General features: G+C 39.8%; 1 protein-coding gene and 2 long non-coding RNA genes across 52 annotated transcripts; 2 read left to right on the top strand and 1 right to left on the bottom strand.

Annotated features, from left to right (window-relative positions):
- The first annotated feature begins 1,976 nt into the window (after positions 1 to 1,976).
- Positions 1,977 to 16,520, top strand: LOC127002144 (fatty acid hydroxylase domain-containing protein 2-like). Of its 50 annotated transcripts, none has more exons than XM_050867792.1 (12): positions 1,977 to 2,134; positions 4,582 to 4,748; positions 6,087 to 6,190; positions 7,027 to 7,172; positions 8,090 to 8,271; positions 8,846 to 9,118; positions 9,710 to 10,628; positions 10,815 to 11,248; positions 12,045 to 14,446; positions 14,603 to 14,666; positions 15,435 to 15,525; positions 15,681 to 16,520. In XM_050867792.1, exons 2-7 carry the CDS (start codon positions 4,591 to 4,593, stop codon positions 9,912 to 9,914), a joined length of 1,068 nt encoding a protein of 355 aa, XP_050723749.1. In that variant the 5' UTR covers positions 1,977 to 2,134; positions 4,582 to 4,590; the 3' UTR covers positions 9,915 to 10,628; positions 10,815 to 11,248; positions 12,045 to 14,446; positions 14,603 to 14,666; positions 15,435 to 15,525; positions 15,681 to 16,520. The 50 variants fall into 50 exon arrangements, with proteins under 50 accessions (XP_050723749.1, XP_050723757.1, XP_050723758.1 ...); XM_050867800.1 differs by lacking the exon at positions 15,435 to 15,525 and adding an exon at positions 15,574 to 15,589 and having other exon boundaries at positions 14,603 to 14,650; positions 15,746 to 16,520; XM_050867801.1 differs by lacking the exons at positions 14,603 to 14,666; positions 15,435 to 15,525 and adding exons at positions 14,758 to 14,805; positions 15,574 to 15,589 and having other exon boundaries at positions 15,746 to 16,520.
- An 874-nt stretch (positions 16,521 to 17,394) lies between these two features.
- LOC127002150 (uncharacterized) lies at positions 17,395 to 19,305 on the top strand. Its single transcript, XR_007755797.1, has 2 exons — positions 17,395 to 18,084; positions 19,153 to 19,305. It is a non-coding gene; the product is annotated as an uncharacterized LOC127002150 (long non-coding RNA).
- Positions 18,455 to 22,911, bottom strand: LOC127002149 (uncharacterized). The gene is made up of 2 exons (XR_007755796.1): positions 22,824 to 22,911; positions 18,455 to 20,087 (listed from the first exon to the last, which is right to left on the bottom strand). It is a non-coding gene; the product is annotated as an uncharacterized LOC127002149 (long non-coding RNA).
- Positions 22,912 to 24,893: the final 1,982 nt, after the last annotated feature.

The following is a 24,893-nucleotide window of genomic DNA, read 5'->3' on the forward strand; positions in this document are numbered from 1 at the left end:
AGAAGGTATCGTACGCACTCTCTTTCCTCTGTCATTTTTCCTTTCTTCTATTTCTTTGTAGTTCTCTTCTTCCTCTTCATTATCTCTTATTCTATTTCCTTTCTCTTATTTTCTTCCTGTCTTTCTTTTTTGTCATCTGTCCTTCATTATCTTTCTTCTTACATTTCTTCCTCCTATTCATTGTCTCTCCTATTTCCCTTTTATTTTCTTCGTTTTTAGCTTTCCTCCTTATCATCAGTCCTTTCTTTTTATTCCTTTCTACTCTTCTTATTCTTATTCATTACTGAGAATACAGGAGAATCTTTAACTCTGCTGCGTCATTAATTATATAACTACCTATATCTTTATCAATGTCTTGCATTATTTAGATAGAACACCACTGCACTGATTATATTATTACAATTAAGGAAGATTGATAACCGAAGACAACATTAAATAACCTTCATTGATAGCATTGAGGTCTCGGTGTTATGGACTCGCGGCGCAGCACGGGTATATGGCGGTGTCGATACCTTAAACTTCAATCAATCATCAATCTCTCCTTTCTTTTATCCCAAGGTCAGGGTCCCCTTAATTACTTATAGCCTCCTCCAAGAAGTTCGTGGCTTGAGAAAGTCGATATAGATCCTGCCTGGAGGTACTCGGGATGAGAGATCGACTCGTCCGGAGGCTCGGACTTGGCGTCGTAGGATGGGCGTAGCGATGCGCCCCCTCATTGATTGATTGATTAATTGATTGGTTCATTAAAAGCATGAGTAGTGCCTGACCCGCCTGATGGCCAAGCCTCCCATAACTCACAGCGAGGTGGGCATCTCTTTGGCCGACTGGTTATAATGAGAGGCTTTCCCATCTCGCGGGTCGCGGGTTCGATCCCCAGCGCTGGCGAAACCTCTTCCCTGTCTGGATTAGGCCTTCCTCCTCTTAGTGTTTTTCCTTTATTTTGTTGTTTATATTTTTTTTCTTTCTACTTTCTGGTCTCATTCGCTTCTTCCTTTTCCTTCTTTTCCTTAATTTCTTATCCAGAGCTTCCCTATTTCTCGCTTCTTCCTTTTCCTTCTTTTCTCATAATTTTCCCCATTCCTTCCTCTCCTATTTCTCGCTTCTTCCTGTACCTCCTTTTCCTTCTTTTCTTATCCAGTTTCCTCCATTCCTTAATTCCTTCCGTATTTCTCGCTTCTTCCTGTTCCTCCTTTTCCTTCTTTTCTTATTATTTTTCCCCATTCCTTCCTCCCCTATTTCTCGCTTCTTCCTGTTCCTCCTTTTCCTTCTTTTCTTATCCAGTTTCCCCCATTCCCATTCCCATTTCCCATTCCCTATTTCTCGTGGTCTCGTGGCCCGCTGCGGTTGTGTGGAGATGAATTGAGGTTCGAGGGAATTGGGCAGGACACATGGACCCCCCTAAACGCGCTGTGCTGAAGAGTTATCAAAGTTAAGATAAAAATAGCTCTAACAAATACTTGACAGGTGGACGATAGAAGGTTATTGAAGAGGAAAGTGAGATAATGGCGCGTGGATGAATGCAATATATGATAATGATGTCTACTGAAATATACTCTAGTAAAAATTATACGGTTCTGTAAAAACTGAAAACGTTATGAAAGAACTACATTAGAATACTTGACAGGTGGACGATAGGAGGTTAATGAAGAGGAAAGTGAGATAATGGCGCGTGGATGAGTGCAAATATGATAATTATGTCTACTTAAAATATACTCTAGTAGAAAAAAATATATGGTGCGGTAAAACCTGAAAACGTTATGAAAGATCTCCATTAGAACGTTTAATAAAATTTAGACATCACATAACAAAAAAAGAACAGAATAATGAGATTAAGACCGAGACCAAGAACAGTTGCCGATACAAAAAATGAACACACCGAACAAACAAAAACAACAGTACACAAGTTTTGGACAATAAGAGAAAAAAGAATTAAAGAAAAAGGAAAACAATAGACCCAGACAGTAGACACATCGGGGAGTGCCGTTACAAAGGCAAAACTCCCGACCGACTACAAGCCACCTGTGACATCAAGATCAAACTCAAGGCCAAGACCGAGACCCAGAACAGCTGTCATCAGTAGGCAAGAAGACGTAGGAGAGGGAGGTCGTTCTTCTCTCATCTACGCCATATATAAGTAAGTGTTAGTTTGTCACTTACTCAAACCATCTCAAATTAAACCTCACGTCTCTGTTTATGTATCTTGACACACATTTATTATCATCTAGTTCCCTTAAATGAGATATCGAGGTTTTTGTTTAGATAATTTCGTCTGTATTTCTATCGCGCAGTTTAATTTTTTTTGTTTGTTTGTTTATTATTTATTTGATTGTTTTGTTTATGAACTCAGAATGATGTTTTATGTTCGAAGGTGGACTTGTGGATGGTTGTCAGTGCTTGTAGTCTGTTAATTTGAGTTTTATTTATTTTTTTTCTATTTAATTTTATTTTATTATTTTTGTGTGTGCGTGTGTTTGTTTGTCCCTTCCTTTTTCTCTCCCTCTTTCTCTCTTTTTCTCTTTCTCCTTGTTATTCCTCTTTCTCCCTTTTCTCTTTGTCATTCTCTCTCTTCTTTCTTTTTCTTCCTCTGTTACTTATTTTTTCCCTTTTTTTTCCATCTTTCTCTCATTTTCTTTCTTCTCCCTTTCTTCTTTTTCTTCCTTCTCTACTTTTTTCTCCCTTCTCTTATTCCTCTTTCTCTTTCCTTCTCTTCCTTGGTCATTCCTCTTTCTCTTTTGTCTTTTTGTCATTCCTCTTTCTTCCTTCTCTTCTCTTCTTCTGTCATTCCTCTTTCTCTCTTTCCTTCTTTCATCTTTGTAGTTCCTCTTTTTCTTATCATTTCTCTTATCTCTTCCCTTCTCCTCCCTTCTTACTGTTATTCCTCTTTCTCCCTTCTCGTCTTTCTTCTTTGTTTTTTCTTCTTTCTCCCTTCTTTCTGTCATTCCTCTTTCTCTCATTCCCTTCCTCTTTATTCTTCTTCTTCTTATCTCTCTACCTCTTTATTATTATTATTATTATTCCCGTTTCCTTTCTTTGTATAATGTTATGTAGTAGGTTTTCATCCTTTTCTTCTCCCTTCCTCCTCCTCCTCCTCCTCCTCCTCCTCCTGTTTCTCCTCTTCCCCTTTCTTTGTATTATATGTCATGTCTTTCACACGTTCCTCTCCCTTCTTCTCCTCTTCCTCCTCCTCCTCCTCCTCCTCCTCCTCCTCCTCCTCCACTTCCTCTCTTCTCTTTTTTCATCCACGTAATTGTTGTTTTTTTCTTCTTTATATTTATCACATGATGTCCTTCACTCCTTCACTCACATCCTCTCCTCCTTCTCCTCCTCCTCCTCCTCCTCTTGACCCTCCTCCTCCTCCTCTTTTGTGATGTCATTTATTACCCTTACACTCCCATTCACTCCTCCTCCTCCTCTTTCTCCCTCACACTCCCATCCTCTCCTCCTCCTCCTCTTCATCTGCCCCCTCCTCCTCCTCCTCCTCCTTTCTCCCTTACACTCCCATCCTCTCCTCCTCCTCTTTCTCCCTTACACTCCCATCCTCTCCTCCTCCTCCTCCTCCTCCTCTGAGTCACACACAGCAAACAAAGGGTGCTTGCCAGAGGAGTGTTTACAGACAGATTAACATGTTTGTGAGGATGTCCACTGCCTGACACTCTCTTTGTTCGTTTACTTATGAACTTTAGACACTGACATGGAACATTTTATTGTGTTTTTTTTATTGTGTGTGTGTATTTACCTAGTTGTATTTACCTAGTTGTAGTTTTACAGGGCCTGGGCATTATGCTCGTGTGGTCCCGTCTCCATGTCTGCATTTATCCAACTTATCTTTAAAGCTTTGCAGACTCCTCGCTGATACTATATCCTCGCTCAGACTGTTCCAAACCTTTACATTTCTTTGCGGGAAGCTATACTTCTGTGTGTGTGTGTGTGTGTGTGTGTGTGGAGAATAGGTTGATTTAATGTTTGATATACTACGTACTGATTATGTTGACAGTATATACTAATATTGGTTAAAGGTCACTGGTCTATCAGTTAAGAGATATGGCCCTACCTTGGTATAAAATGGTTACTGCAGCTGTATCGACTTCAGTTTAACACAGTGTCTCCATTCTGAATTAAGGTGTAGTGTTATGTTACAGAGTTTAGTAATATGTAAACCCTTCACGAGCTCCTTCACATCTTAGTTACAGTGCCGTGATATAAAGTGGTAGACTAATATGCTAAGTTGCAGGCCTGGAAGTGTATGTCTATCTCTAAGGGAATGTGTTTTGCTGGATTCTCTTCTTGTGAATGGTGGTAATAGTGATAGTAGTAGTAGTAGTAGTAGTAAAGGAAGGAAAGAAGGAAGGAAGAGATAGGAAAGAAATGAATGAAGAGAATACAAAAGGGTAGGAAAGAAAGAAGAGAAAAAACAGAAAAAAAGGAAAATAAATGGTAAAGGAAGAGAAATCAAATAAGTATAGTAGAAATTGAAATGATAATGATGTTAGTAGTAGTAGTAGAAGCAGTAGTAGTAGTTGTAATAATAGTAGTACCAGTAATATAATTCAGTCAATCAATCCTTCCCTTCCTTCCCAGCAGCACAGCACGATGGCAGACTCAGACACATATCAGGGCGACCAGGACATGGTGCAGCGCCGCCCGGCCTCACCTGCCCCAGCTGATCTGTGGTCCACCCTCAAGAAGGCGCTCTTCATCATTGGCTCCACCACCATCGTCTTCGTGGCCCTGCGTAACAGTCTGACCTAGTGAGTGGAGGGGTGACGAGGGGAAGAGGATGGGGGTGCTCTCTGTGTATGGATTTTTTTTATACAAGACCCTCCATTTGGTGTGCTTCTTTTTAAGGGTTTCCATATAACCCGGTAGCAGCGACGGGCCAAATTTGTGGCTTTACCATGTAGCAGCGACGGGCCAAATTTGTGGCTTTACCGTGTAGCAGCGACGGGCCAAATTTGTGGCTTTACCGTGTAGCAGCGACAGGCCAAATTTGTGGCTTTACCGTGTAGCAGCGATGGGCCAAATTTGTGGCTTTACCGTGTAGCAGCGACGGGCCAAATTTGTGGCTTTAACGTGTACCAGCGACGGGCCAAATTTGTGCCATGATATAAACCCCCCAAAATAGATGATACATAATCTGATCACAAATGCTTTGATATATGTTATGAACTGCTTTGTGTGAGGGATGATTTTTTCTCATTTTTCTCGCTTAGTGGGATCATTAAGAAACATGATCCCCGCTGCTACTGGGTTAACTGACTACACACAAAAAATAATAGTGATAAATAAGTAAATAAATAAATAGACAATACATAAATAAATGATAAAGAAGAAAAAATACGGAAAATAGTCCCACCAGTTCCAAATTAACCCAGTAGCTGCAGGGATCATGTTTCTTAAAGGCCCCTCTAAGCGAGAAAAATTAGAAAAAATCAACACTCGGCAAATCATTTCATAACATATATTAACGCATTTGTGATCAATTTATGCATCACTTATTTTGGGGGTTTATATCGTGGCAAAAATTTAGCCTGTCGCTGGTACACAGTAAAGCCACAGATTTGGCCCGTCGCTGCTACCGAGTTAATAAGTCTCATTGCAATAACACCTCCCTTTTGCTTTAATATCCTCGTTACCTATCTTGTGTTAAATAGAGGGTCTACCTTTTGGTTTCGCTCTTTTTTGTGTGTGTGCCCCCTTGAGCTGCCTCCTTTCCTATAAAAAAAAAAAATAGATAATAAGACTGCATCACTAACACTTAAAGATTCACATTATATGAAAACTTCCTGGAGTCTATTTTTGTTTCCTCTTTTTTGTGCCTGTGCCCCCCCCCCCCCCCCCTTCCCCCCCTGAGCTGCCTCCTTTCCTGCAAAACAAAAACAAGAAAAATAGATTATAGACTAGATTATGAGACTACATTATACTGCATTATGCTAAATTGTACATTACACTAGATTATAAGACTGCATCGCTGACGTGGATTCTAAAATTTAACACACGTACATATACCAAAAATTCTTAGCACATATACGAGTGCCGTTTCTAACACCCTCTCCCTTTGTGTGTGTGTGCGTGTGTGCATCCACCAGTCACTTGCAGCACTTCTGGGGTGCCTCCGGGGACTTTTGGCAGCACCAGTGGGACAAGATTCTCAGCACCTTTGGAGACGACCCCTTCACCCTTATGGTCTATGGTGAGTCAAGGAGTTATTGTCATCATTGTTATTAGGAGTAGTAGGAGGAGGAAGAGGAGGAGAAGGAGAAGGAGGAGAAAGAAGAGGAGGAGGAGGAGGAGGACCTATCAATATCATCCTCATTGTTTTGTTATTGATGCAAGATTGATTTCTTGTCTCTAAGTTTGTAACCCTTACCTTGGACATATTCTTGCCATTTTTAGTAGTAGTAGTAGTAGGAGGAGGAGGAGGACCTATCAATATCATCCTCATTGTTTTGTTATTGATGCAAGATTGCTTTCATGTCTCACCAAGTTTGTAACCCTCACTTTGGGCATATTCTTGCCATTTTTAGTAGTATAGAAGTTGTAGTAGTAATAGTAGAAGTAGTAATAATAATAGTACTGTTATCAGAGCAGCGCCTAGTTACTGCCCGCAAAAGAATTTTGCGGAAGGTATTGTTTTCAGCCGTGTAAATTTTTTTTCTGTAACGCGATAACTTTTGAACCATTACAGCTAGGATGTTGAAACTTCATAGGTGGACTACTAATGGCCCCACACAGGACAGATTCAATTTTCAAGGTCAAAGGTCAAGGTCACCGAGGTCAAAAATGTATATTTCCACATTTTGAGCACTCCGACCAGAGTGTTGGCAGCGGGCGGTTTGCACTCGTTAGAATATCTGATGTCTAGTGTTTTTTTTTTTTTTTTTTTTTTTTTTTTTAATTGCCCTTGAACTGTCTCCCTTGCTGTAAAAAAAAAAAGTAGTGTTGTAGTAGGAATAGTTGTTATTTCCTCTCTCACATAAGTTCCCAACCCTCACCTTCCCTCGCTCACCCCACCACGGCCCTCCGCAGGCACCACCATCGTGTCGTATGTCATCTACTGGCTGGTGGGGCTCATCTACACGGCCATGGATGTTACTGGTCGTCCCGCCACGCTGAGGAGGTACAAGATACAGCCAGGCACCAATGAGCCGGTCGACATTGGGAAGCTGGTGAAGGTAAGTGTATAGACAGGGAGTTGAGGAAGAGGAGAAAGATTATTAAGAAGTACTGCGGAGGAAGAGATGGGAGGTTAGGAAGGAAAGAAAGGAGGAAGATCGGGAGTTGAGGAAGAGGGGGGGGGTTAATAAGCAGTACTGGGGAGAAAGGAGGGAAAGAGAGGAGGAAGATAGGGAGTTGAGGAAGAGGGGGAGGGTTATTAAGAAGTACTGAGGAGGAAGAGGAGGGAAGATAGGAAGGAAATAGAGGAAGAAGATAGGGAGTTGAGGAGAAGGAGGAGGGTTAAGGAGTACTGGGGAGGCAGATAGGAAGGAAATAGAGGAGGAAGATAGGGAATTGAGGAGAAGGAGGAGGGTCATTAGAAGTACTGGGGAGGAAGATAGGAAGGAAATAGAGGAGGAATATAGGGAACTGAGGAGAAGGAGGAGGGTTAAGGAGTACTGGGGAGGAAGAGGAGGGAAGGTAGGAAGGAAAGAGAGGAGGAGAAGGGTTGCAGATTATTATTATTATTATTATTATTATTATTATTATTATTATTATTATTATTATTATTACATACCAAACAATCCTCTCAATTAGCAGACATGTAAGATAAACAAGAAGTAAATAAAAGAGTTAAAGTAAGATAAGAATGATGTTAATTAATAAGGAAATAAAAAAATAGGGACAATGAATTAAGAAGAATAAAAAAGACAGACAAACTCTCAGACGATACAAGATAAAAACGGCGGCAGAAAATCAGTTTTATGACGTTTTTTTATATTAATTTATTTCTTATTCATTTATCTATTTCAATTCGTTATTTATTTTTATCCTATTTCTATTTCCATTCCATCTATTTCAGTTATTTCTTTCTTGTTTTATTTTATTTATTTATTCATTTTTATTATTATTTTTTTTTTCCCCCTATTTCCAGTGCATCTTGTGGGTGAACTTCAACCAGATCTTCGTGGGCATCCCGTTCTCCATGCTGTGCTTCTATCTTCTGCGGCTGCGTGGATGGAACGAATCCTCTCAGCTCCCGACCTTCCACTGGGTCATCTTCGAGCTCATCATCTGCATCCTCATGGAAGAGATTGGATTCTATTACTCACACAGGTGATTTTCTTGGCCTTTCATATGTTTTTCTTTTTTTGAGTTAAGAGGTCATGTAACTTTATTTATGTCCTCTCTCAGCTACCATATATTTTCCCTATCTTTGTAGCTTTTCCTGTCATAGCAAATTTGTTTTTCTTTTCATCTACTCAAGTTTTCTCGACACTGCAGGAATCTGGATCAATAGAGAGAGAGAGAGAGAGAGAGAGAGAGAGAGGAGATGAGAGATAGGGGAGTAAGGAGGGAGAAATGAGAGGAAAGGAAGTTCTCTCGACACTGCAGGAATCAGGATCAATAGGGAGAGAGAGGGAGGGAGGAGAGGAGAGATAGGAGGGAGAAATGAGAGGAAAGGAAGGAAGGAAGGAAGGGTACAGAGAAGGAGAGTACACTACTAATACTACAAACAAAGCCTTTCTCCCCTTTTGACCTCTTCATTGATTAGGTGTATTAATAGATAAAGAAATCAATATGTTGGTAGAGAGAGAGAAAGAGAGAGGGAGAGGGAGCATTACCACCACCACCATCACCAACAACGACACAAAAACTAACCTAACCACCCCGTTCTCCCGACACGCAGACTCTTCCACCACCGCATGCTCTACAAACACTTCCACAAGATGCATCACGAATGGCAGAGTCCCATCTCCATCACAGCCATCTACGCGCACCCCTTAGAACACGCCCTCTCCAACATGATGCCCGCCTTCCTCGGTCCGCTTCTGATGGGCTCTCACGTGGCAACCATCTGGCTCTGGGTCTCGCTCGCCCTCCTGTCGACGCTCAATGCCCACAGTGGTTATCATCTGCCCTTCTTCCCGTCCCCTGAGGCTCACGACTTCCATCATCTCAAGTAAGTTTGGGTGTTGGGTTGTTGAGTTTGGTTGTGTGTGGTTTTGTGGTTGAGGTTTTTCTGTGTGTTGTGTGTTGTATATTAGTGAAGTTCTTTTGTATTTCTTTGTTCTAATATTCCCTTCCTTCCTTCTGTTCTGCCATCCTTCCTCTGTTCCTTCCTTTCCTTCCTTTCTTCTGTTCTTCCTCTTTCCCTCTGATTTTCCTCCCTTTTATCCCTTCTCTTGTCTTTCCATTCTTCCCCCCTTCCTCTCTTCCTTCCATCTTTCCTCCTTCCCTTCCTCTCTTTTTTACTTCCATCCTTCTTCTCCTCCTTCCTTCTGTCCTTTCTTTCTTCTTTTCTTCCTTCCTTTTACTTTCTTCCATGTTCATCCCTTCCTTCCTTACATCCTTTTTTTTACTTCCTTACTCCCTGCCTTTCATCTTTCCTTCCTTCCTTCTATCCTCCCCTTCCTCCCTTACTTCCATAAAATTACCCTCCTTTATGTCCATCCTCCCATCCTCCATTCCTTTCTCTATCCCTCCCTACCACCACAAAACCTCACACTGTTACCACCACAACCTGTACTCCTCACAACCCCTTCTCCCGCAGGTTCAACCAATGCTACGGTGTCCTTGGCGTTTTGGACCTTCTGCACGGCACTGATGACAAGTTCCGCGCCACCAAGTGCTTCTCACGGCACCTCATGATGCTGTCGCTGGTGCCGCCCCGAGAAGCCTACCCCGACCAGCTGACGAAGGGAAAGGTCATCTGCGGGAAACAGTGCTATGACCAGCCCTCAGAGGATGTGCAGTAGAGTGGAGCTAAGTGGAGGAGGAGGGAGTGTTGTAGTTTGAGGTTAGAGGAGAAGGAGAAGGAGAAATGGAGAGAAGGGATAGAAATGGAGACAGAAGGAAAGTAAGGAAGGAGAGTAGGAGGAAGAGCTGGAAAATTAGGAAGGAAGGAGAGGATTGTTGTAGTTTGAATAGGAGGAGAAATGGAGAGAAGGGAGAGAAATGGAGACAGAGAAGGAAAGTAAGGAAGGAGAGGAAGAGATGGGAAATTAGGAAGAAAGGAGATGAGGAAGTAAAGAGGAAGATAAGAAGTTGAGGAAGAGTTAGGAAATAGAAAGGAAGGAGAGAGAAAAGGGGGAGAAGAGGAAGATAGGCAACTGAGAAGGAGGAGGAGGAAGAGGTGAAAAAGAAGCGAAGGAGAAAGTGAAGAGAAATATAGGGAGTTAAGAAGTAGGAGGAAGAGGAGAAGGGTTCAGATCTTATTTAACAAAAGATTTATTTAGTTTTGAAATCCATCTGCTCAGCAAGATTTTTATGAGCTTGAGGCTTTGCTAAATCTACATAATTAGGACTAGAATGCAATGAGAGTAGATGAGAGTAGAAATATTGATAAGGTCTTTCTTTTAGTAGTAGAGGGTAATGCGATGAAATTTTAATATATGAGAAGATGAGGTGTCAGAACAAATGTTAGAAATAAGACTGAATTGAGAATGAAGAAGGAAAGACAGACAAAAAAGGTCAGAGTGGCATATTTCAAAGACAAAAAAGGTCAGGATGGCAGATTTCAAAGACAAAAAAGATCAGAATGGCATATTTCAAAGACAAAAAAGGTCAGAATGGCATATTTCAAAGACAAAAAAGGTCAGAGTGGCATATTTCAAAGACAAAAAAGGTCAGAGTGGCAGATTTCAAAGACAGAAAAGGTCAGAATGGCATATTTCAAAGACAAAAAAGGTCAGAATGGCAGATTTCAAAGACAAAAAAGGTTAGGATGGCAAATTAAGGACAGAAAAGGTCAGAATGGCTTATCAAGAAGACAAATTAGGTCAGAATGGTATGTTAAGTTTATGCCATCGCTGCTACCAGGTTAAGCAAGAGATGATCGGTCGAAAGGTGCGAAAAGGGCATGTTTTTAGGAAGAAGAGCGAGCGTTTTCACTTTGTTACAGTCGCAGTAAATACTCAAGTGTGTGAGGTGTGTAGGCCTTATACATGAGTCGCTAAGTGTATGATAATTGTGTTGTTGTCATTGTTGCAAGTCTTTCCAACCTTAAGATAACTACATCGGATTGGTTGTCATTGTTGCAAGTCTTTCCATCCTTAAGATAACTACATTGGATTTGTTGTCATTGTTGCAAGTCTTTCCATCCTTAAGATAACTACACTGGATTTGTTCTCATTGTTGCAAGTCTTTCCATCCTTAAGATAACTACATTGGATTTGTTCTCATTGTTGCAAGTCTTTCCATCCTTAAGATAACTACATTGGATTTGTTCTCATTGTTGCAAGTCTTTCCAACCTTAAGATAACTACATTGGATTTGTTCTCATTGTTGCAAGTCTTTCCATCCTTAAGATAACTACATTGGATTTGTTCTCATTGTTGCAAGTCTTTCCATCCTTAAGATAACTACATTGGATTTGTTCTCATTGTTGCAAGTCTTTCCATCCTTAAGATAACTACATTGGATTTGTTCTCATTGCTGCAAGTCTTTCCATTCTTAAGATAACTACATTGGATTTGTTGTCATTTTGCAAGTCTTTCCAACCTTAAGATAACTACATTGGATTTGTTGTCATTTTGCAAGTCTTTCCATCCTTAAGATAACTACATCAGATTGGTTGTCATTGTTGCAAGTCTTTCCATCCTTAAGATAACTACATTGGATTTGTTGTCATTGTTGCAAGTCTTTCCAACCTTAAGATAACTACATTGGATTTGTTGTCATTGTTGCAAGTCTTTCCATTCTTAAGATAACTACATTGGATTTGTTCTCATTGCTGCAAGTCTTTCCATTCTTAAGATAACTACATTGGATTTGTTCTCATTTTGCAAGTCTTTCCAACCTTAAGATAACTACATTGGATTTGTTCTCATTGTTGCAAGGCTTTCCATCCTTAAGATAACTACACTGGATTTGTTGTCATTTTGCAGGTCTTTCCATCCTTAAGATAACTACATTGGATTTGTTCTCATTGTTGCAAGTCTTTCCATTCTTAAGATAACTACACTGGATTTGTTGTCATTTTGCAGGTCTTTCCAACCTTAAGATAACTACATCGGATTTATAATAAGTCTTCCCAACACCACCACTACGATAGGTGCACTCAAATAACGTAACCTTAGTGAGAAGTGAGAGTTCTAAGAGTCTGTCAAAGCTTAAAATGCCGAGGACAGTATTAGTATATAGGAGAGTAAGAGAAAATGGAAAACTAATGAGTAATAGGCCGATAGCGTTGATAGCTGAAGTATACATTGCCGAGGACTGTGTATGGGTGAAGTATCCAGGACTGTTAGAATGTAGGCGTTAGGGAACATGGAAGAGTAAGCTGTAGTGATTAATAAGAGGAGAGTGGCATATAAGGTTGAACTGACGAGGACTGTTGAGAGTTTCTGATTGGATTGAAAAGTGGCATTGCCCATTTGTATTTTTTTCTTCTTCTTTTCTTCTCCTTCTCTTTCTTCTTCTTCTTTTTGTCCTTCTTTTTCTTCAGCTTCTGTCTTCTCTTTCTTCTTTTTTTTCATCTTCTTCTTCGCCCTCTTCTACTTCTTCCCCTTCTTCTTCTTCTGTTCCTTCTTCTTCTCCTTCTTGTCCTTCTTTGCTTTCTTGTTCCTCTTCATCTTCTTCTTCTCTTCTCTGTGGCCTATTGAGTTTTATGTATATTTTTTGATAGGTAGTTGGTTTGTATCTTAAACCTTTCTACACATATTCTGTCGTTGCTTTAAATATCTCCAGTTCTGTATCTTGACCCTTTTCTCTCTTTAGTAGCATTTCCTTTGTGAGCTATTGAATTTTCGATGTATTTTAATTTGGTACAGTCGGTTCGTTCGTAGTTTTAAAAGTTGCATTTATTCACATACTCCTAGAACATGCCATTGGGGTTAAGTATGTGGCGAGTTTTATTATTATTATTATTTTTTTTTCACTGTATAATCTATCGAACAAACTCTTAATCCATATCAGGTTCGCTTTTAGGTTTAGAAGTCGTGTTTATGCACCTATACCTGGAGCATACTGTAGCGCTTAAGTTTACGATGTTTTTGTATTATCTTTAATCAAGCAGTTTGTGTTTGTATAGCATTGTACAGATCCAAGGAAGGTGGGTCCGATTTTAGGTGTGAATTTCCTTTGCTATATATTTTTACTCCTCTCTTAAATAACTCGTAACTCATTTCACAGCGCTATGATTCTTTTTCAGCCCGGTTATTATATTCTGTTTTCGTATATTCTAAAATTTAACTCTAATTTACTCCTCTGGTTACACTCATTTCCTACTCTGGTTTCGCTCTCATAAATAACTCATAACTCATTTCACAGCGCTATGATTCTTTTTCAGCCCAGTTTAATTATTACATATGTTCTATTTTCATATATTCTAAAATTTAGCTCTTATTTACTCCTGGTTTCACTCTCATTTACTCCTCTCGTTTCGCTCTCATAAATAACTCGTAACTTATTTCACAGCGCTATGATTCTTTTTCAGCCCCGGTTATTACTCTATTTTCATATATTCTAAAATTTAGCTCCCATTTACTCCTCTGGCTTTGCTCTCATAAATAACTCGTAACTCATTTCACAGCGCTACGATACTTTTTCAGCCCGGTTATTATATTCCATTTTTGTATATTCTAAAATTTAGCTCCCATTTACTCCTCTGGCTTTGCTCTCACAAATAACTTGTAACTCATTTCACACCGCTATGATTCTTTTTCAGCCCATTTATTTTACTCTGTTTTTGCATATTCTAAAATTTAGCTCCCATTTAGCAAACCAAGCACTGGACTCAACTCTTCTGCCATATTCAAAGCTCTCCCTTACCTAGAAATGTCGGTTATTACCAACTCAAAAACCAGACCTCCTTACGTATCCATTGTTGCAGAATATTGGCAACCCAGCGAATGGACGAGCAAACCAGATAAGTAACTAGTTTATCTTATTTCACAACGCTATGATACTTTTCCAGCCCGGCTATTATATTTTATTTTTGTATATTCTAATTGTTTCTTGCCTTACTGGACTGTTATCGAAAGTAATGTGGTCAGTGTGTGGTAGTGGCTGTCATGTATAAGCAATTTAACCACATTTCATGGTTTTATGATGCTGCTCAGCCAGGTTGTGTTGTCTATAGTGTTATCTCTTGTTTTACTGGACTGTTGCTACTGAGGACGATGTGGTCAGGGTAAGGTAGCTAGGCGCTCGTATGCAGTTTTGTCAACATTGTGAAACGGGAAGGTACAGCGAAAGTAAGGTGACTGCCAACTCTCCCTCCCCTTCCCTGTACTGTACACTTGTTTTACTGGGCTGTTGCTACTGAGGATGATGTGGTCAGAGTAAGGTAGCTAGGCGCTCGTATGCAGTTTTGTCAATATTGTGAAATCGGAAGGTAAAGCGTACTGCAAGGTGACAGCCACATCCTCCTCCCTCCCCTTCCCTGTACTGTACTCTTGTTTTACTGGGCTGTTGCTATTCTGGACAATGTGGTCAGAGTGAGGTAGTTAGGCACTCGTATGCAGTTTCGTCAATATTGTGAAACGGGAAGGTAAAACGAAAGTAAGGTGACTGCCACATCCTCCTCCATCCCCTTCCCTGTACTGTACTCTTGTTTTACTGGGCTGTTGCTATTCTGGACAATGTGGTCAGAGTGAGGTAGCAAGGCGCTCGTATGCAGTTTCGTCAATATTGTGAAATCGGAAGGTAAAGCGTACTGCAAGGTGACAGCCACATCCTCCTCCATCCCCTTCCCTGTACTGTACACTTGTTTTACTGGGCTGTTGCTATTCTGGACAATGTGGTCAGAGTGAGGCAGTTAGGCACTCGTATGCAGTTTCGTCAATATTGTGAAATGGGAAGGTACAGCGAAAGTAAGGTGACTGTCACATCCTCGTCCCTTCCCTGTACTGTACACTTGTTTTACTGGGCTGTTGCTATTCTGGACAATGTGGTCAGAGTGAGGCAGTTAGGCACTCGTATGCAGTTTCGTCAGTATTGTGAAATGGGAAGGTACAGCGAAAGTAAGGTGACTGTCACATCCTCGTCCCTTCCCTGTACTGTACACTTGTTTTACTGGGCTGTTGCTATTCTGGACAATGTGGTCAGGGTAAGGTAGCTAGGCGCTCATATGCAGTTTCGTCAATATTGTGAAATCGGAAGGTAAAGCGTACTGCAAGGTGACAGCCACATCCTCCTCCCTCCCCTTCCCTGTACTGTACACTTGTTTTACTGGGCTGTTGCTACTGAGGATGATGTGGTCAGAGTAAGGTAGCTAGGCGCTCATATGCAGTTTCGTCAATATTGTGAAATCGGAAGGTAAAGCGTACTGCAAGGTGACAGCCACATCCTCCTCCCTCCCCTTCCCTGTACTGTACTCTTGTTTTACTGGGCTGTTGCTATTCTGGATGATGTGGTCAGAGTAAGGTAGCTAGGCACTCGTATGCAGTTTCGTCAGTATTGTGAAATTGGAAGGTACAGCGAAAGTAAGGTGACTGCCACATCCTCGTCCCTCCCCTTACCTGTACTGTACTCTTGTTTCACTGGGCTGTTGCTATTCTGGACAATGTGGTCAGAGTGAGGTAGTTAGGCACTCGTATGCTGTTCTGACGACATTGTGAGACGGGAAGGTAATGTGTACTGCAAGGTGACTGCCACATCCTCCTCCCTCCCCTTCCCTGTACTGTACTCTTGTTTTACTGGGCTGTTGCTATTCTGGATGATGTGGTCAGAGTGAGGTAGCTAGGTGCTCGTATGCAGTTTTGTCAATATTGTGAAACGGGAAGGTAAAGTGAAAGCAAGGTGACTGCCAACTCTCCCTCCCTCCCCTTCCTTGTACTGTGGATGGCGTTAATTGCCGTATTCTTGAACATTTCGACCCCCAACCACATACATTTGACAAGGCTTTCGTAGGAGTTGTGGGCATTTCCATGGGTAGTTTTAGGACGCTGGTGGTAGTCTGACAAAGCTACTGTGCCATGAATGTAAAGAAACACCCATGAGAACCCAACTAACCTTTCTTGGCCTTTGAAAATAATTAATGTGAGGCAGAAAAGATCTGACCAAAGAAGGATATCCAGCATTATAGCATCACTGAAAGACAGTCTTGTGCTCCTTATATATTGGTTAAGTATTCATAAAGTAATTCCAGTTATACTCTCAATTTTAGGAGCCGTTGAGAATATTTATGTACATTGGTCATCAAATTTTAAACATCTGAAAAAAAATAAGAGATTGACGCTCAGAAGACTACCTAGCTATCTGCCTTTACTTCATGATTGCCGTGAGCTTCATAAAGATTGCTTTTTCACTTTTACATTGGCTAAGATTGTTTATTTATATCGGTCATCAAATTTAAACCACGTGAATAAAATAAGAAATTGACGCTCAGAAGTCTACCTAGCTATCTGCCTTTACTTCATGATTGCCTTTACTTCATAAAAATCGCTTCTTCACTTTTACTAGTCAGGAGTTGATGGCTTTTGGGGTTGTGGCTTTAGGCCTAGAATTGAATAACCATAATATCACCCAGAACCGCCTCGTCACCTCCAAGGCTTGACGCTCTTACTCAGCCGCCAGTCCGCTTAGCATCTTCCATAAACTAACTTTTCTCAAATATTAGGAGGTACTAAGCCTATAAGTGTACAGTGTCTTATATCACATCAGAGACAGCCAGCAGCTCTTATCATCATACATGTCATTTCATACAGCTATAGATGCCATTTTTCCTCCATGCACCGCCCTGCCTTGTCTAGGTGATGACGGCTTAAGGTGTCATTCTTGATATGTTGTTTTAGAAAAGTTCGAGGAGATAGTTGATAGGCGAGAGGTTTTCTACATAGTCGCCGATGTAGTGGAGATCCTGTACAGCATAAATTTCTGAAACGGTGTTCTCCATATAGTCTTTCGCTGATATAGTGGAGATTCTGTACAGCATAAGTTTCTGAAACAGTGAACTTATACACATGCTAACTTTCTACACTCATTTCTTCATCCAATATTTCACCAAAGTAGCAGACATTCAGTACAGCGTAAAGCTCTGAAACAATTGACTTACTCAGACACACACACACTAATAGATTAAATGCTTTACCTAATGAGATTATTTGTATGTAGGCTAACTGGCATTGTATCATGAAAATTATTTATACAATTACAAGGCTTCAGCAGTGCTATAAAAATACAAATAGGCAAGTACCAATAGATAAAAATCAGTCAGTCCAAGAACATGCCTTTGCTAGCCCCTCAGAGGACCAAACACTACCTATACTGCACAGCCTCTCTCTCTCTCTCTCTCTCTCTCTCTCTCTGAGGCTGCACTTTCTCTTGTTCACTCACCCTCTTGTCTTCTTTGTGTACATAGTTTGTATACCACCAATAGCTGCACAGCATTAAGATATGAGGCTGAGGATTATTGTAACACTTATGAATAAACTATTTACATATTGCCCCCTATGTCACTGGCACCAGATAAGACTAAGGACACAACTAAGGTCACATCATGTGTAAATTTAAGCAGTCAGTATTTGGTCGATTATCTTTAAAGCCAAGTTTAGGGAATGTATAAAAGTAAGTTCTGTTCATTCTCAAATAATGTTTCTTGTTCTCAGTTCATAATGGGGTGTTATCACCTAAAAATTTCCAAGTTTTTAAAGACAATGTAAATCAGCAGAGAAAGATCTGCTTTGAATATAAGGAGTGTGAGAAGCAGATGGCCTAATTATGTGTTTGAGAAAGAATCCAATTCAACAAATACAAAAATGTTCATTTTACCCCTCTATTTTTCCTATAAAACAAATTGATTACAAAAAAAAATAATGCCAAGAGAACCTTGAAACTTAAGACTGCTCCTTTCAGAGTACTGGCATCCTGATATCAAGGAAAGGGTTGGCAGAGGAGAAACTGAGAAAAAAGGCTGGCAGAGGAGATTAATTTGGAAAAAAAGTAATACAAGGTGTCACTGCCTGGCAAAACTAATGGGAGGAGGTAAGACTTCCTACCTTGTAAGAACAATGATAGTATATATGTAGGGCTGCAACTATGCCTGATGAAAGAGCCTTCCATAACCCACTTATCCAGTGGGGTACCTCTATGGCCGACTAATTACCCTCACCCTGTCTTTAATTCACTTGCATGGCCTACTCTAATTACCCTCACCCTGTCTTAATTTCACTAGCCTTTCCTTAGACCTAGAGGAAAATAGAACTTCCAGGGCATGACACTCATGTTAGCAGAGATGGTGGCAAGTTGTGCTAGCAAATGTGTTGAATTGGCAAATACAATAAATTGTATACTGATGCTTACCTCACAGGGTGGTGTAGTGTTACACTTCCTTTCTTGCTTTGTGGTGGACATAATAATACAATGCACATCCTGAGTTACTCATCAAGGCCTGTCCACACCATCCATCAGTGCCCTCAAGCACAGGCAAGCCTCCTGTCTCAACAGGCTTACCCCTTGTGCTCCCATAAAACCTACTAGGTATTCAGCAGGCACAAGCTGTAAGCCTATCAACAGGCAGAGCACTCGCCTGTGCTCAAGGGCACTGCTAGGTCTTGTGGACAGGCCTTAACATCTTGGGTTGCCCATAACAATTGCTGCAGCTATATCTAATCTAAAAGGGGAGAAGACAGGTAATCTAAGAGGAGAGATTAGACCAAGAGGATGGCATTTTATAATATTACACAGGGCTAATAGGGGCTTTGGGGATTTGGACAAGTATATACTTCATGGAAACAGAATTTGATGCCATGAAATCATTACACCAGTCCTTGATCAGAGATCAGTGAGGATGCAGAGGATTGTTGGCAAAGGTCATGCAAGAGATCACTGTCCAGAACCACCTGGTTGGAAGGACAAGCCCCCCTCCCACACTCCCCCACTTTACCAACTAAATTAATAAATTTAATTCAGATTTCCCACCATTGTCTTTTAATCCTGCTGTGTAGTACAGTCACCCACCATCAGCACCCACCCTTTTCCACCATATCCACACCATGCATTCAACAACAGAATTCAAAGTCACAATGTCTATTTTTTTCACAACCAATACAGAAGAGCCAAACTGCCAAGCACTGCACCTGCAAGATGGTCCTGTGCCACACCAAATAATGAAGATCTTTTCCCCAGGAGTCTGCTCAACTTCTGTTGAATTACTATGACTACAGGATCTGTAATTCTATACATTAATAAAACTTACAAACTGGTTTTCAAAGTACCTTTCCAACACCTTAAGTATTAGTTATATTATTAGTATTAATAAAAAGTAGTATTTTTTTTTAATAGTGTACTACATACCAACCAGTACAGAACAGTAAATTTGGGCTGCAACAATTATGGCAGAAAAGCGTATATGCACTAATATAATCTAGGTACAGCCACAAATTACCGAAATGAAACAAACTACTGCTAATCACTCTTGCACCTGCAGTTAAACCATTTGAGGGTGTTAACCAAGCTCTTCACTCTTAGTGTCCAGCTCCCATAAAGCTCAGGGAATTCTTACTAACGTTTAGGGAATCGTTACAACCAGACACGTTTGGCAAACCCTCAGTTTTTAGCATCTGGAGGTTTATGGCTTCCATCTAGTTAATAAAACTTTATATAGATGCTTAAACTATCTTTTAATATAGAAAAAAAAATTGTGGAAAGAATGAAACTAAAATTCAATCTTAAAACAAAGCTAAGTCAATCTTTAAAAAAATGCTCCCAAAATCTTAAAACTTCCACGTGTTGGGGGCTCCCGTTGTAGTCTCTCTGCCTTGCGCTTCGGCGGGTTGCTAGGGCGTGGGTTCAGAGACCTATCCCGTGCCATCGGGTGGAAAGGTGGGCTCTTTCAGACACCCTCAGCTCCGTTGTTGGGCCTCCTTGAAAGAATTGGGTATCTACCAGCCGTCTGGGGGGTTGCGCGGCATGCATGCATAGGGGGGGGGGGGGGGGGCCCCAGATACTTCAAAGACCGTCCGGAGACCCTGGCCACCAACTTTCACCTAAAAAAATCAAATGAAAAAAAAAAAAAATTTAAGAGTCTCTAGACTTTGACAAGGCAGCTCAGAATCAACAACACTATTAATTCTCGAGTCTTACAGGGGGTGTCAACAATGAATCAAGTGGGAGGATGGGTGGAGAACTATAGACGTGCAGTGGATGGGTAGAATACACAATCTGGAAGGTCAACAATTCATGGTAAGTAGCTACCTACACTGATGAAAAGCTGCATGTGTAAATAGTGATGGTGGCTGAATAACGAAAACTTAAACAGAACGGGGAAGTAGGGAATATGTAACAATGGAAGGAAGGAAAATTAAAGTTAACGTATATTAATTATTAAGAAGTGTCTTTAGACAATAGAAATAAAGAAATAGAGAAGGTGGGGGTTGTGTTGAAGAGGAAAAAGATCTCTTAGCACTAACTTAAATTAGTATTTATACAAGTGGAACAGGTATAGGGCGAGTAAGTTTTCCTAGGGCGCATAACTATGTCAAGGCAGAGCAGTGGGCACGAGCAAACTTTAATTTAAGCTATAAGGGTGGATGCAGAGAAAGACACTGCAAAACAGTTTGGGTGGATAAGCAAGATTAAGTGAGCAATGGAGAGAATTGAATTTAAGTAGAATTAGACAATCCTGATGAAGTCATGGGAAAAGTAGCTGAACAATAGTTTAATTTAACGTGATTAAAGACCAGCGTGGATGGTGGACTAGGGATAGTTGTCTTAGCTGTTAAAGACAAGTTTAAGTGGAAAGACTAAAACCATTGGAGAAGCGAGGATAAAAGAAAAGAAAGGAGTAAAGGGAAGGAAAGAACAAAGTACTGTATTAGTGTGGTAGAACTAGAAGACAAATCTAAATTAAATTTTAAATAAAGCAGTGTAAATAAACTGCTGCGAGGACAGAATAGACTAGAACCTAAAATGGATAAGAGGTCTAGATGGCAATTAAAAGGGTCTGCGCATTTAAAAGTGGGAGAGGATGACTAAAAATAACAAGCGTGAAGTACACTAAACTAAAGTAAATATACTAAACTTAGTGAATTCATGGCAAGTACTGACTAAAGGCCGCATTTTTAATTAGATTGTTGTAAAGCAAGACAAAACTAGGCAAAGATTATGTACACTACTGTAGATACAAATAACAATATATAACAAGAGAGCAGCACCAAGAAATCAGAAATATAACTGACAATCCATATATGTAGAACTGCACCAAGAAATCAGAAATAACAGAATCCATATATAGAGAACTGCACCAAGAAATCAGAAATATAATACAATCCATATACAACTAGAAAACTGCACCAAGAAATCAGACCCGATAGAAAATAAATAGCACCTAAAACATATCAGAGACCTTTGTATCTTTCTAGTTTCCTGGTGCTACTTATGTGTATCCTTTTGTATAATCACTGTACTGCTTGGGATGGCATGCTCCCCCCTTCTTTGTTTTACTTGCAGCAATAAACTCAGAAAATCTAATCTAAAAATCGCAGAGACTTAAGACTTAAAAGCTAACACTAATAAAAAGCAATCAACTAGAGAAACCCTTAAAAGCTAACATTGATAAAAAGCAATCAACCATAAACACTTAAAAGCCAACACTGATAAAAAGCAATCTACTACAAACTTAAAAGCTAACTGATAAAAAGCAATCAACTACAAACACTTAAAAGCTAACACTGATAAAAAGCAATCAACTACAAACACTTAAAAGCTAACACTGATAAAAAGCAATCAACTACAAACACTTAAAAGCTAACACTGATAAAAAGCAATCAGCTACAAACACTTAAAAGCTAACACTGATAAAAAGCAATCAACTACAAACTTAAAAGCTAACATTGATAAAAAGCAATCGGCTATAGAGAAACTTAAAAGCTAACATTGATAAAAAGCAATCAACTATAGAGAAACACTTAAAAGCTAACACTGATAAAAACCAATCAACTATAGAGAAACACTTAAAAGCTAACACTGATAAAAAGCAATCAACTATAGAGAAACACTTAAAAGCTAACTGATAAAAAGCAATCAACTATAGAGAAACACTTAAAAGCTAACTGATAAAAAGCAATCAACTATAGAGAAACGCTTAAAAGCTAACTGATAAAAAGCAATCAACTATAGAGAAACACTTAAAAGCTAATACTGATAAAAAGCAATCAACTATACTGATAAAAAGCAATCAACTATAGAGAAACACTTAAAAGCTAATACTGATAAAAAGCAATCAACTATAGAGAAACACTTAAAAGCTAATATTGATAAAAAGCAATCAACTATAGAGAAACACTTAAAAGCTAACACTGATAAAAAGCAATCAACTATAGAGAAACTTAAAAGCTAACATGGATAAAAAGCAATCAACTATAGAGAAACTTAAAAGCTAACATGGATAAAAAGCAATCAACTATAGAGAAACTTAAAAGCTAACATGGATAAAAAGCAATCAACTATAGAGAAACTTAAAAGCTAACATTGATAAAAAGCAATCAACTATAGAGAAACACTTAAAAGCTAATGCTGATAAAAAGCAATCAACCACAAACTTAAAAGCTAACATGGATAAAATGCAATCAACTAGAGAAACTTAAAAGCTAACATTGATAAAAAGCAATCTGCTATAGAGAAACACTTGAAAACTAACACTGATAAAAGCAATCAACCATATACAAAAAAACAAAATATATCAAACGCAAGTTACAAAATATATCCCCAACCACAAAACATACAATACCACCCAATGCAGTACGAAGAACAGCTCACGATGGGGACGTCTTCCTCGTGTATCCTCTCAGCCCAGCAACTCCTTCTGTACTGAACCTCTGCCCTCTCATTCCCTTCCTCCTCACCTTCCTTACCTTTGTCCCTTCCTAACCCCCTCCTCCTCCTCCACCTCCATACCCTGACCCTCCTTCTTCAACTAGGTAGGTAACTATCACTTCTCTTCTTCTTCCTCCTTCCCTAATAATGACCCCCCCCCCCTCCTCTTCTTCTCTTCCTCCTCCTCCATACCCTGACCCTCCTTCTTCAACTAGGTAGGTAACAATCACTTCTCTTCTTCTTCTTCCTCCTTCCCTAATAATGACCCCCCCCCTCCTCTTCTTCTCTTCCTCCTCCTCCATACCCTGACCCTCCTTCTTCAACTAGGTAGGTAACAATCACTTCTCTTCTTCTTCTTCCTCCTTCCCTAATAATGACCCCCCCTCTTCTTCTCTTCCTCCTCCTCTATACCCCGATCTTCCTTCTTCTTTAACTAGGTAACTGTCACTTCTCTTCCTCCTCTTCTTCATCATCCTCCTCCTTCCCTATTTATGATCCCCCCCCCTCTTCTCCTCCTCTTCCTCCTCCTCCTCTTTTAACTACATAACTATTGCTTTTCCTATTTCGTATTTTTCTTGTACATTTATTTATTTCTCCTTCCCTTCTTCCCTTCCTGTTCTATCTCCTCCTCCTCCTCCTTCCATCTTTGTTTTCTTTCTCATTCTCTTCCTCCTTTTTATTATCTCGTCTTTCTCATTGCTAATTTACCTCCTTTCTTTTATTTCCTTCTCTCCTCTTCCTCCTTTCATCCTTGTTCGCCTATTCCCTCATTCTCCTCTTTCTCTCTCTCTCTCCCTGTTCTTTCGCCTTCTTCTTCTCTTCCTTTTTCTTATTCTCTCGCCTTTCTCATTGTTAATTTATCTCCTTTCTTTTATTTCCTTCTCTTCTCTTCCTCCTCCTTTCATCATCGTTCGCATATTCTCTCTTTCTCTTCCTTCTCCTTGTTCTCTCGTCTTCTCTTTCTTCTCCTATTTTTTATTCTCTCGTCTTTCTCATTACTAATTTGCTTTCTTTCCCTTCCTCCTCTCCTCTAATCCTTGTTCATCAATTCTCTCTTTTTCTTCTTCCTCTTGTTCTCTCGTTTCTCTTTCTCTTTCTCCTCCTCCTCTCCTACACTTTCTCCTTTCATCATTCTTCGCCTGTTCCCTCTTTCTCTTCTTCCTCTTTTCTCTCTCGTTTCCCTTCTCTTTCTCCTCTTCCTTATCCTCTCATCGTTCCTAAATATAAGATGTGCTTCGAATCATGCGTTAGGCACATAAGCTCAACTCGTCTTGCATAGGCCTACTCATATAACACTTGCTTTTTCCTTTCTTAATCTCTTCAATATCTCCTACTACAAATACTGATCCGACATTCCCTTCTCTTTGCTTTTCTTCTTTATTTTCTATTCATTTTCCCGATCCTTTCACCTGAGACAGCATTCCTTTTTTTTTTTTACAGCTAAAGAAACAACTCAAGGGCAACAAAATGGGTGTAAAAAGAAAAAGCCCGCTAATCGCTCCTCCCACAAAGACAAAAGGAAAGAGGTCAAATGTTCTCGTTATTTCCTCTTCCTTCCCTGGTTCCTTCATTATTAGGCTATTCATAAAACATTCTTCGAAAATGCTTTCTGTTCCTTCCTATGTTACTTCAATTTCATTTATTTTAATCATCAATCTTGTAGTTTATTTTATACGACATTATTCTGTTTATTGTCTTCTTCTAAATTCCCTTATTAATTTACCTATCATTTATATCATTCTTCTTTTATATGTTTTCTACTTTTTCCTTTCTTTCTTCACTATCAATTATTTAAACATTCTTCTATTTACTTTCTACTTCATCTCCAGTTCATTCAATATTAGCCCTCTAACATTCTCTATTTTTTCCCTTCCCTAGTCCTTTCAATATCAATTACTAATAATAATACTTATACAACATTCCTTTCCTTTACTTCTAACTCCTTTGTAAGTCCTTTCTATATTATTCGTCTATACAAC

This window comes from Eriocheir sinensis, chromosome 22, assembly GCF_024679095.1.
Source record: "Eriocheir sinensis breed Jianghai 21 chromosome 22, ASM2467909v1, whole genome shotgun sequence".
Taxonomy (NCBI): domain Eukaryota; kingdom Metazoa; phylum Arthropoda; class Malacostraca; order Decapoda; family Varunidae; genus Eriocheir; species Eriocheir sinensis.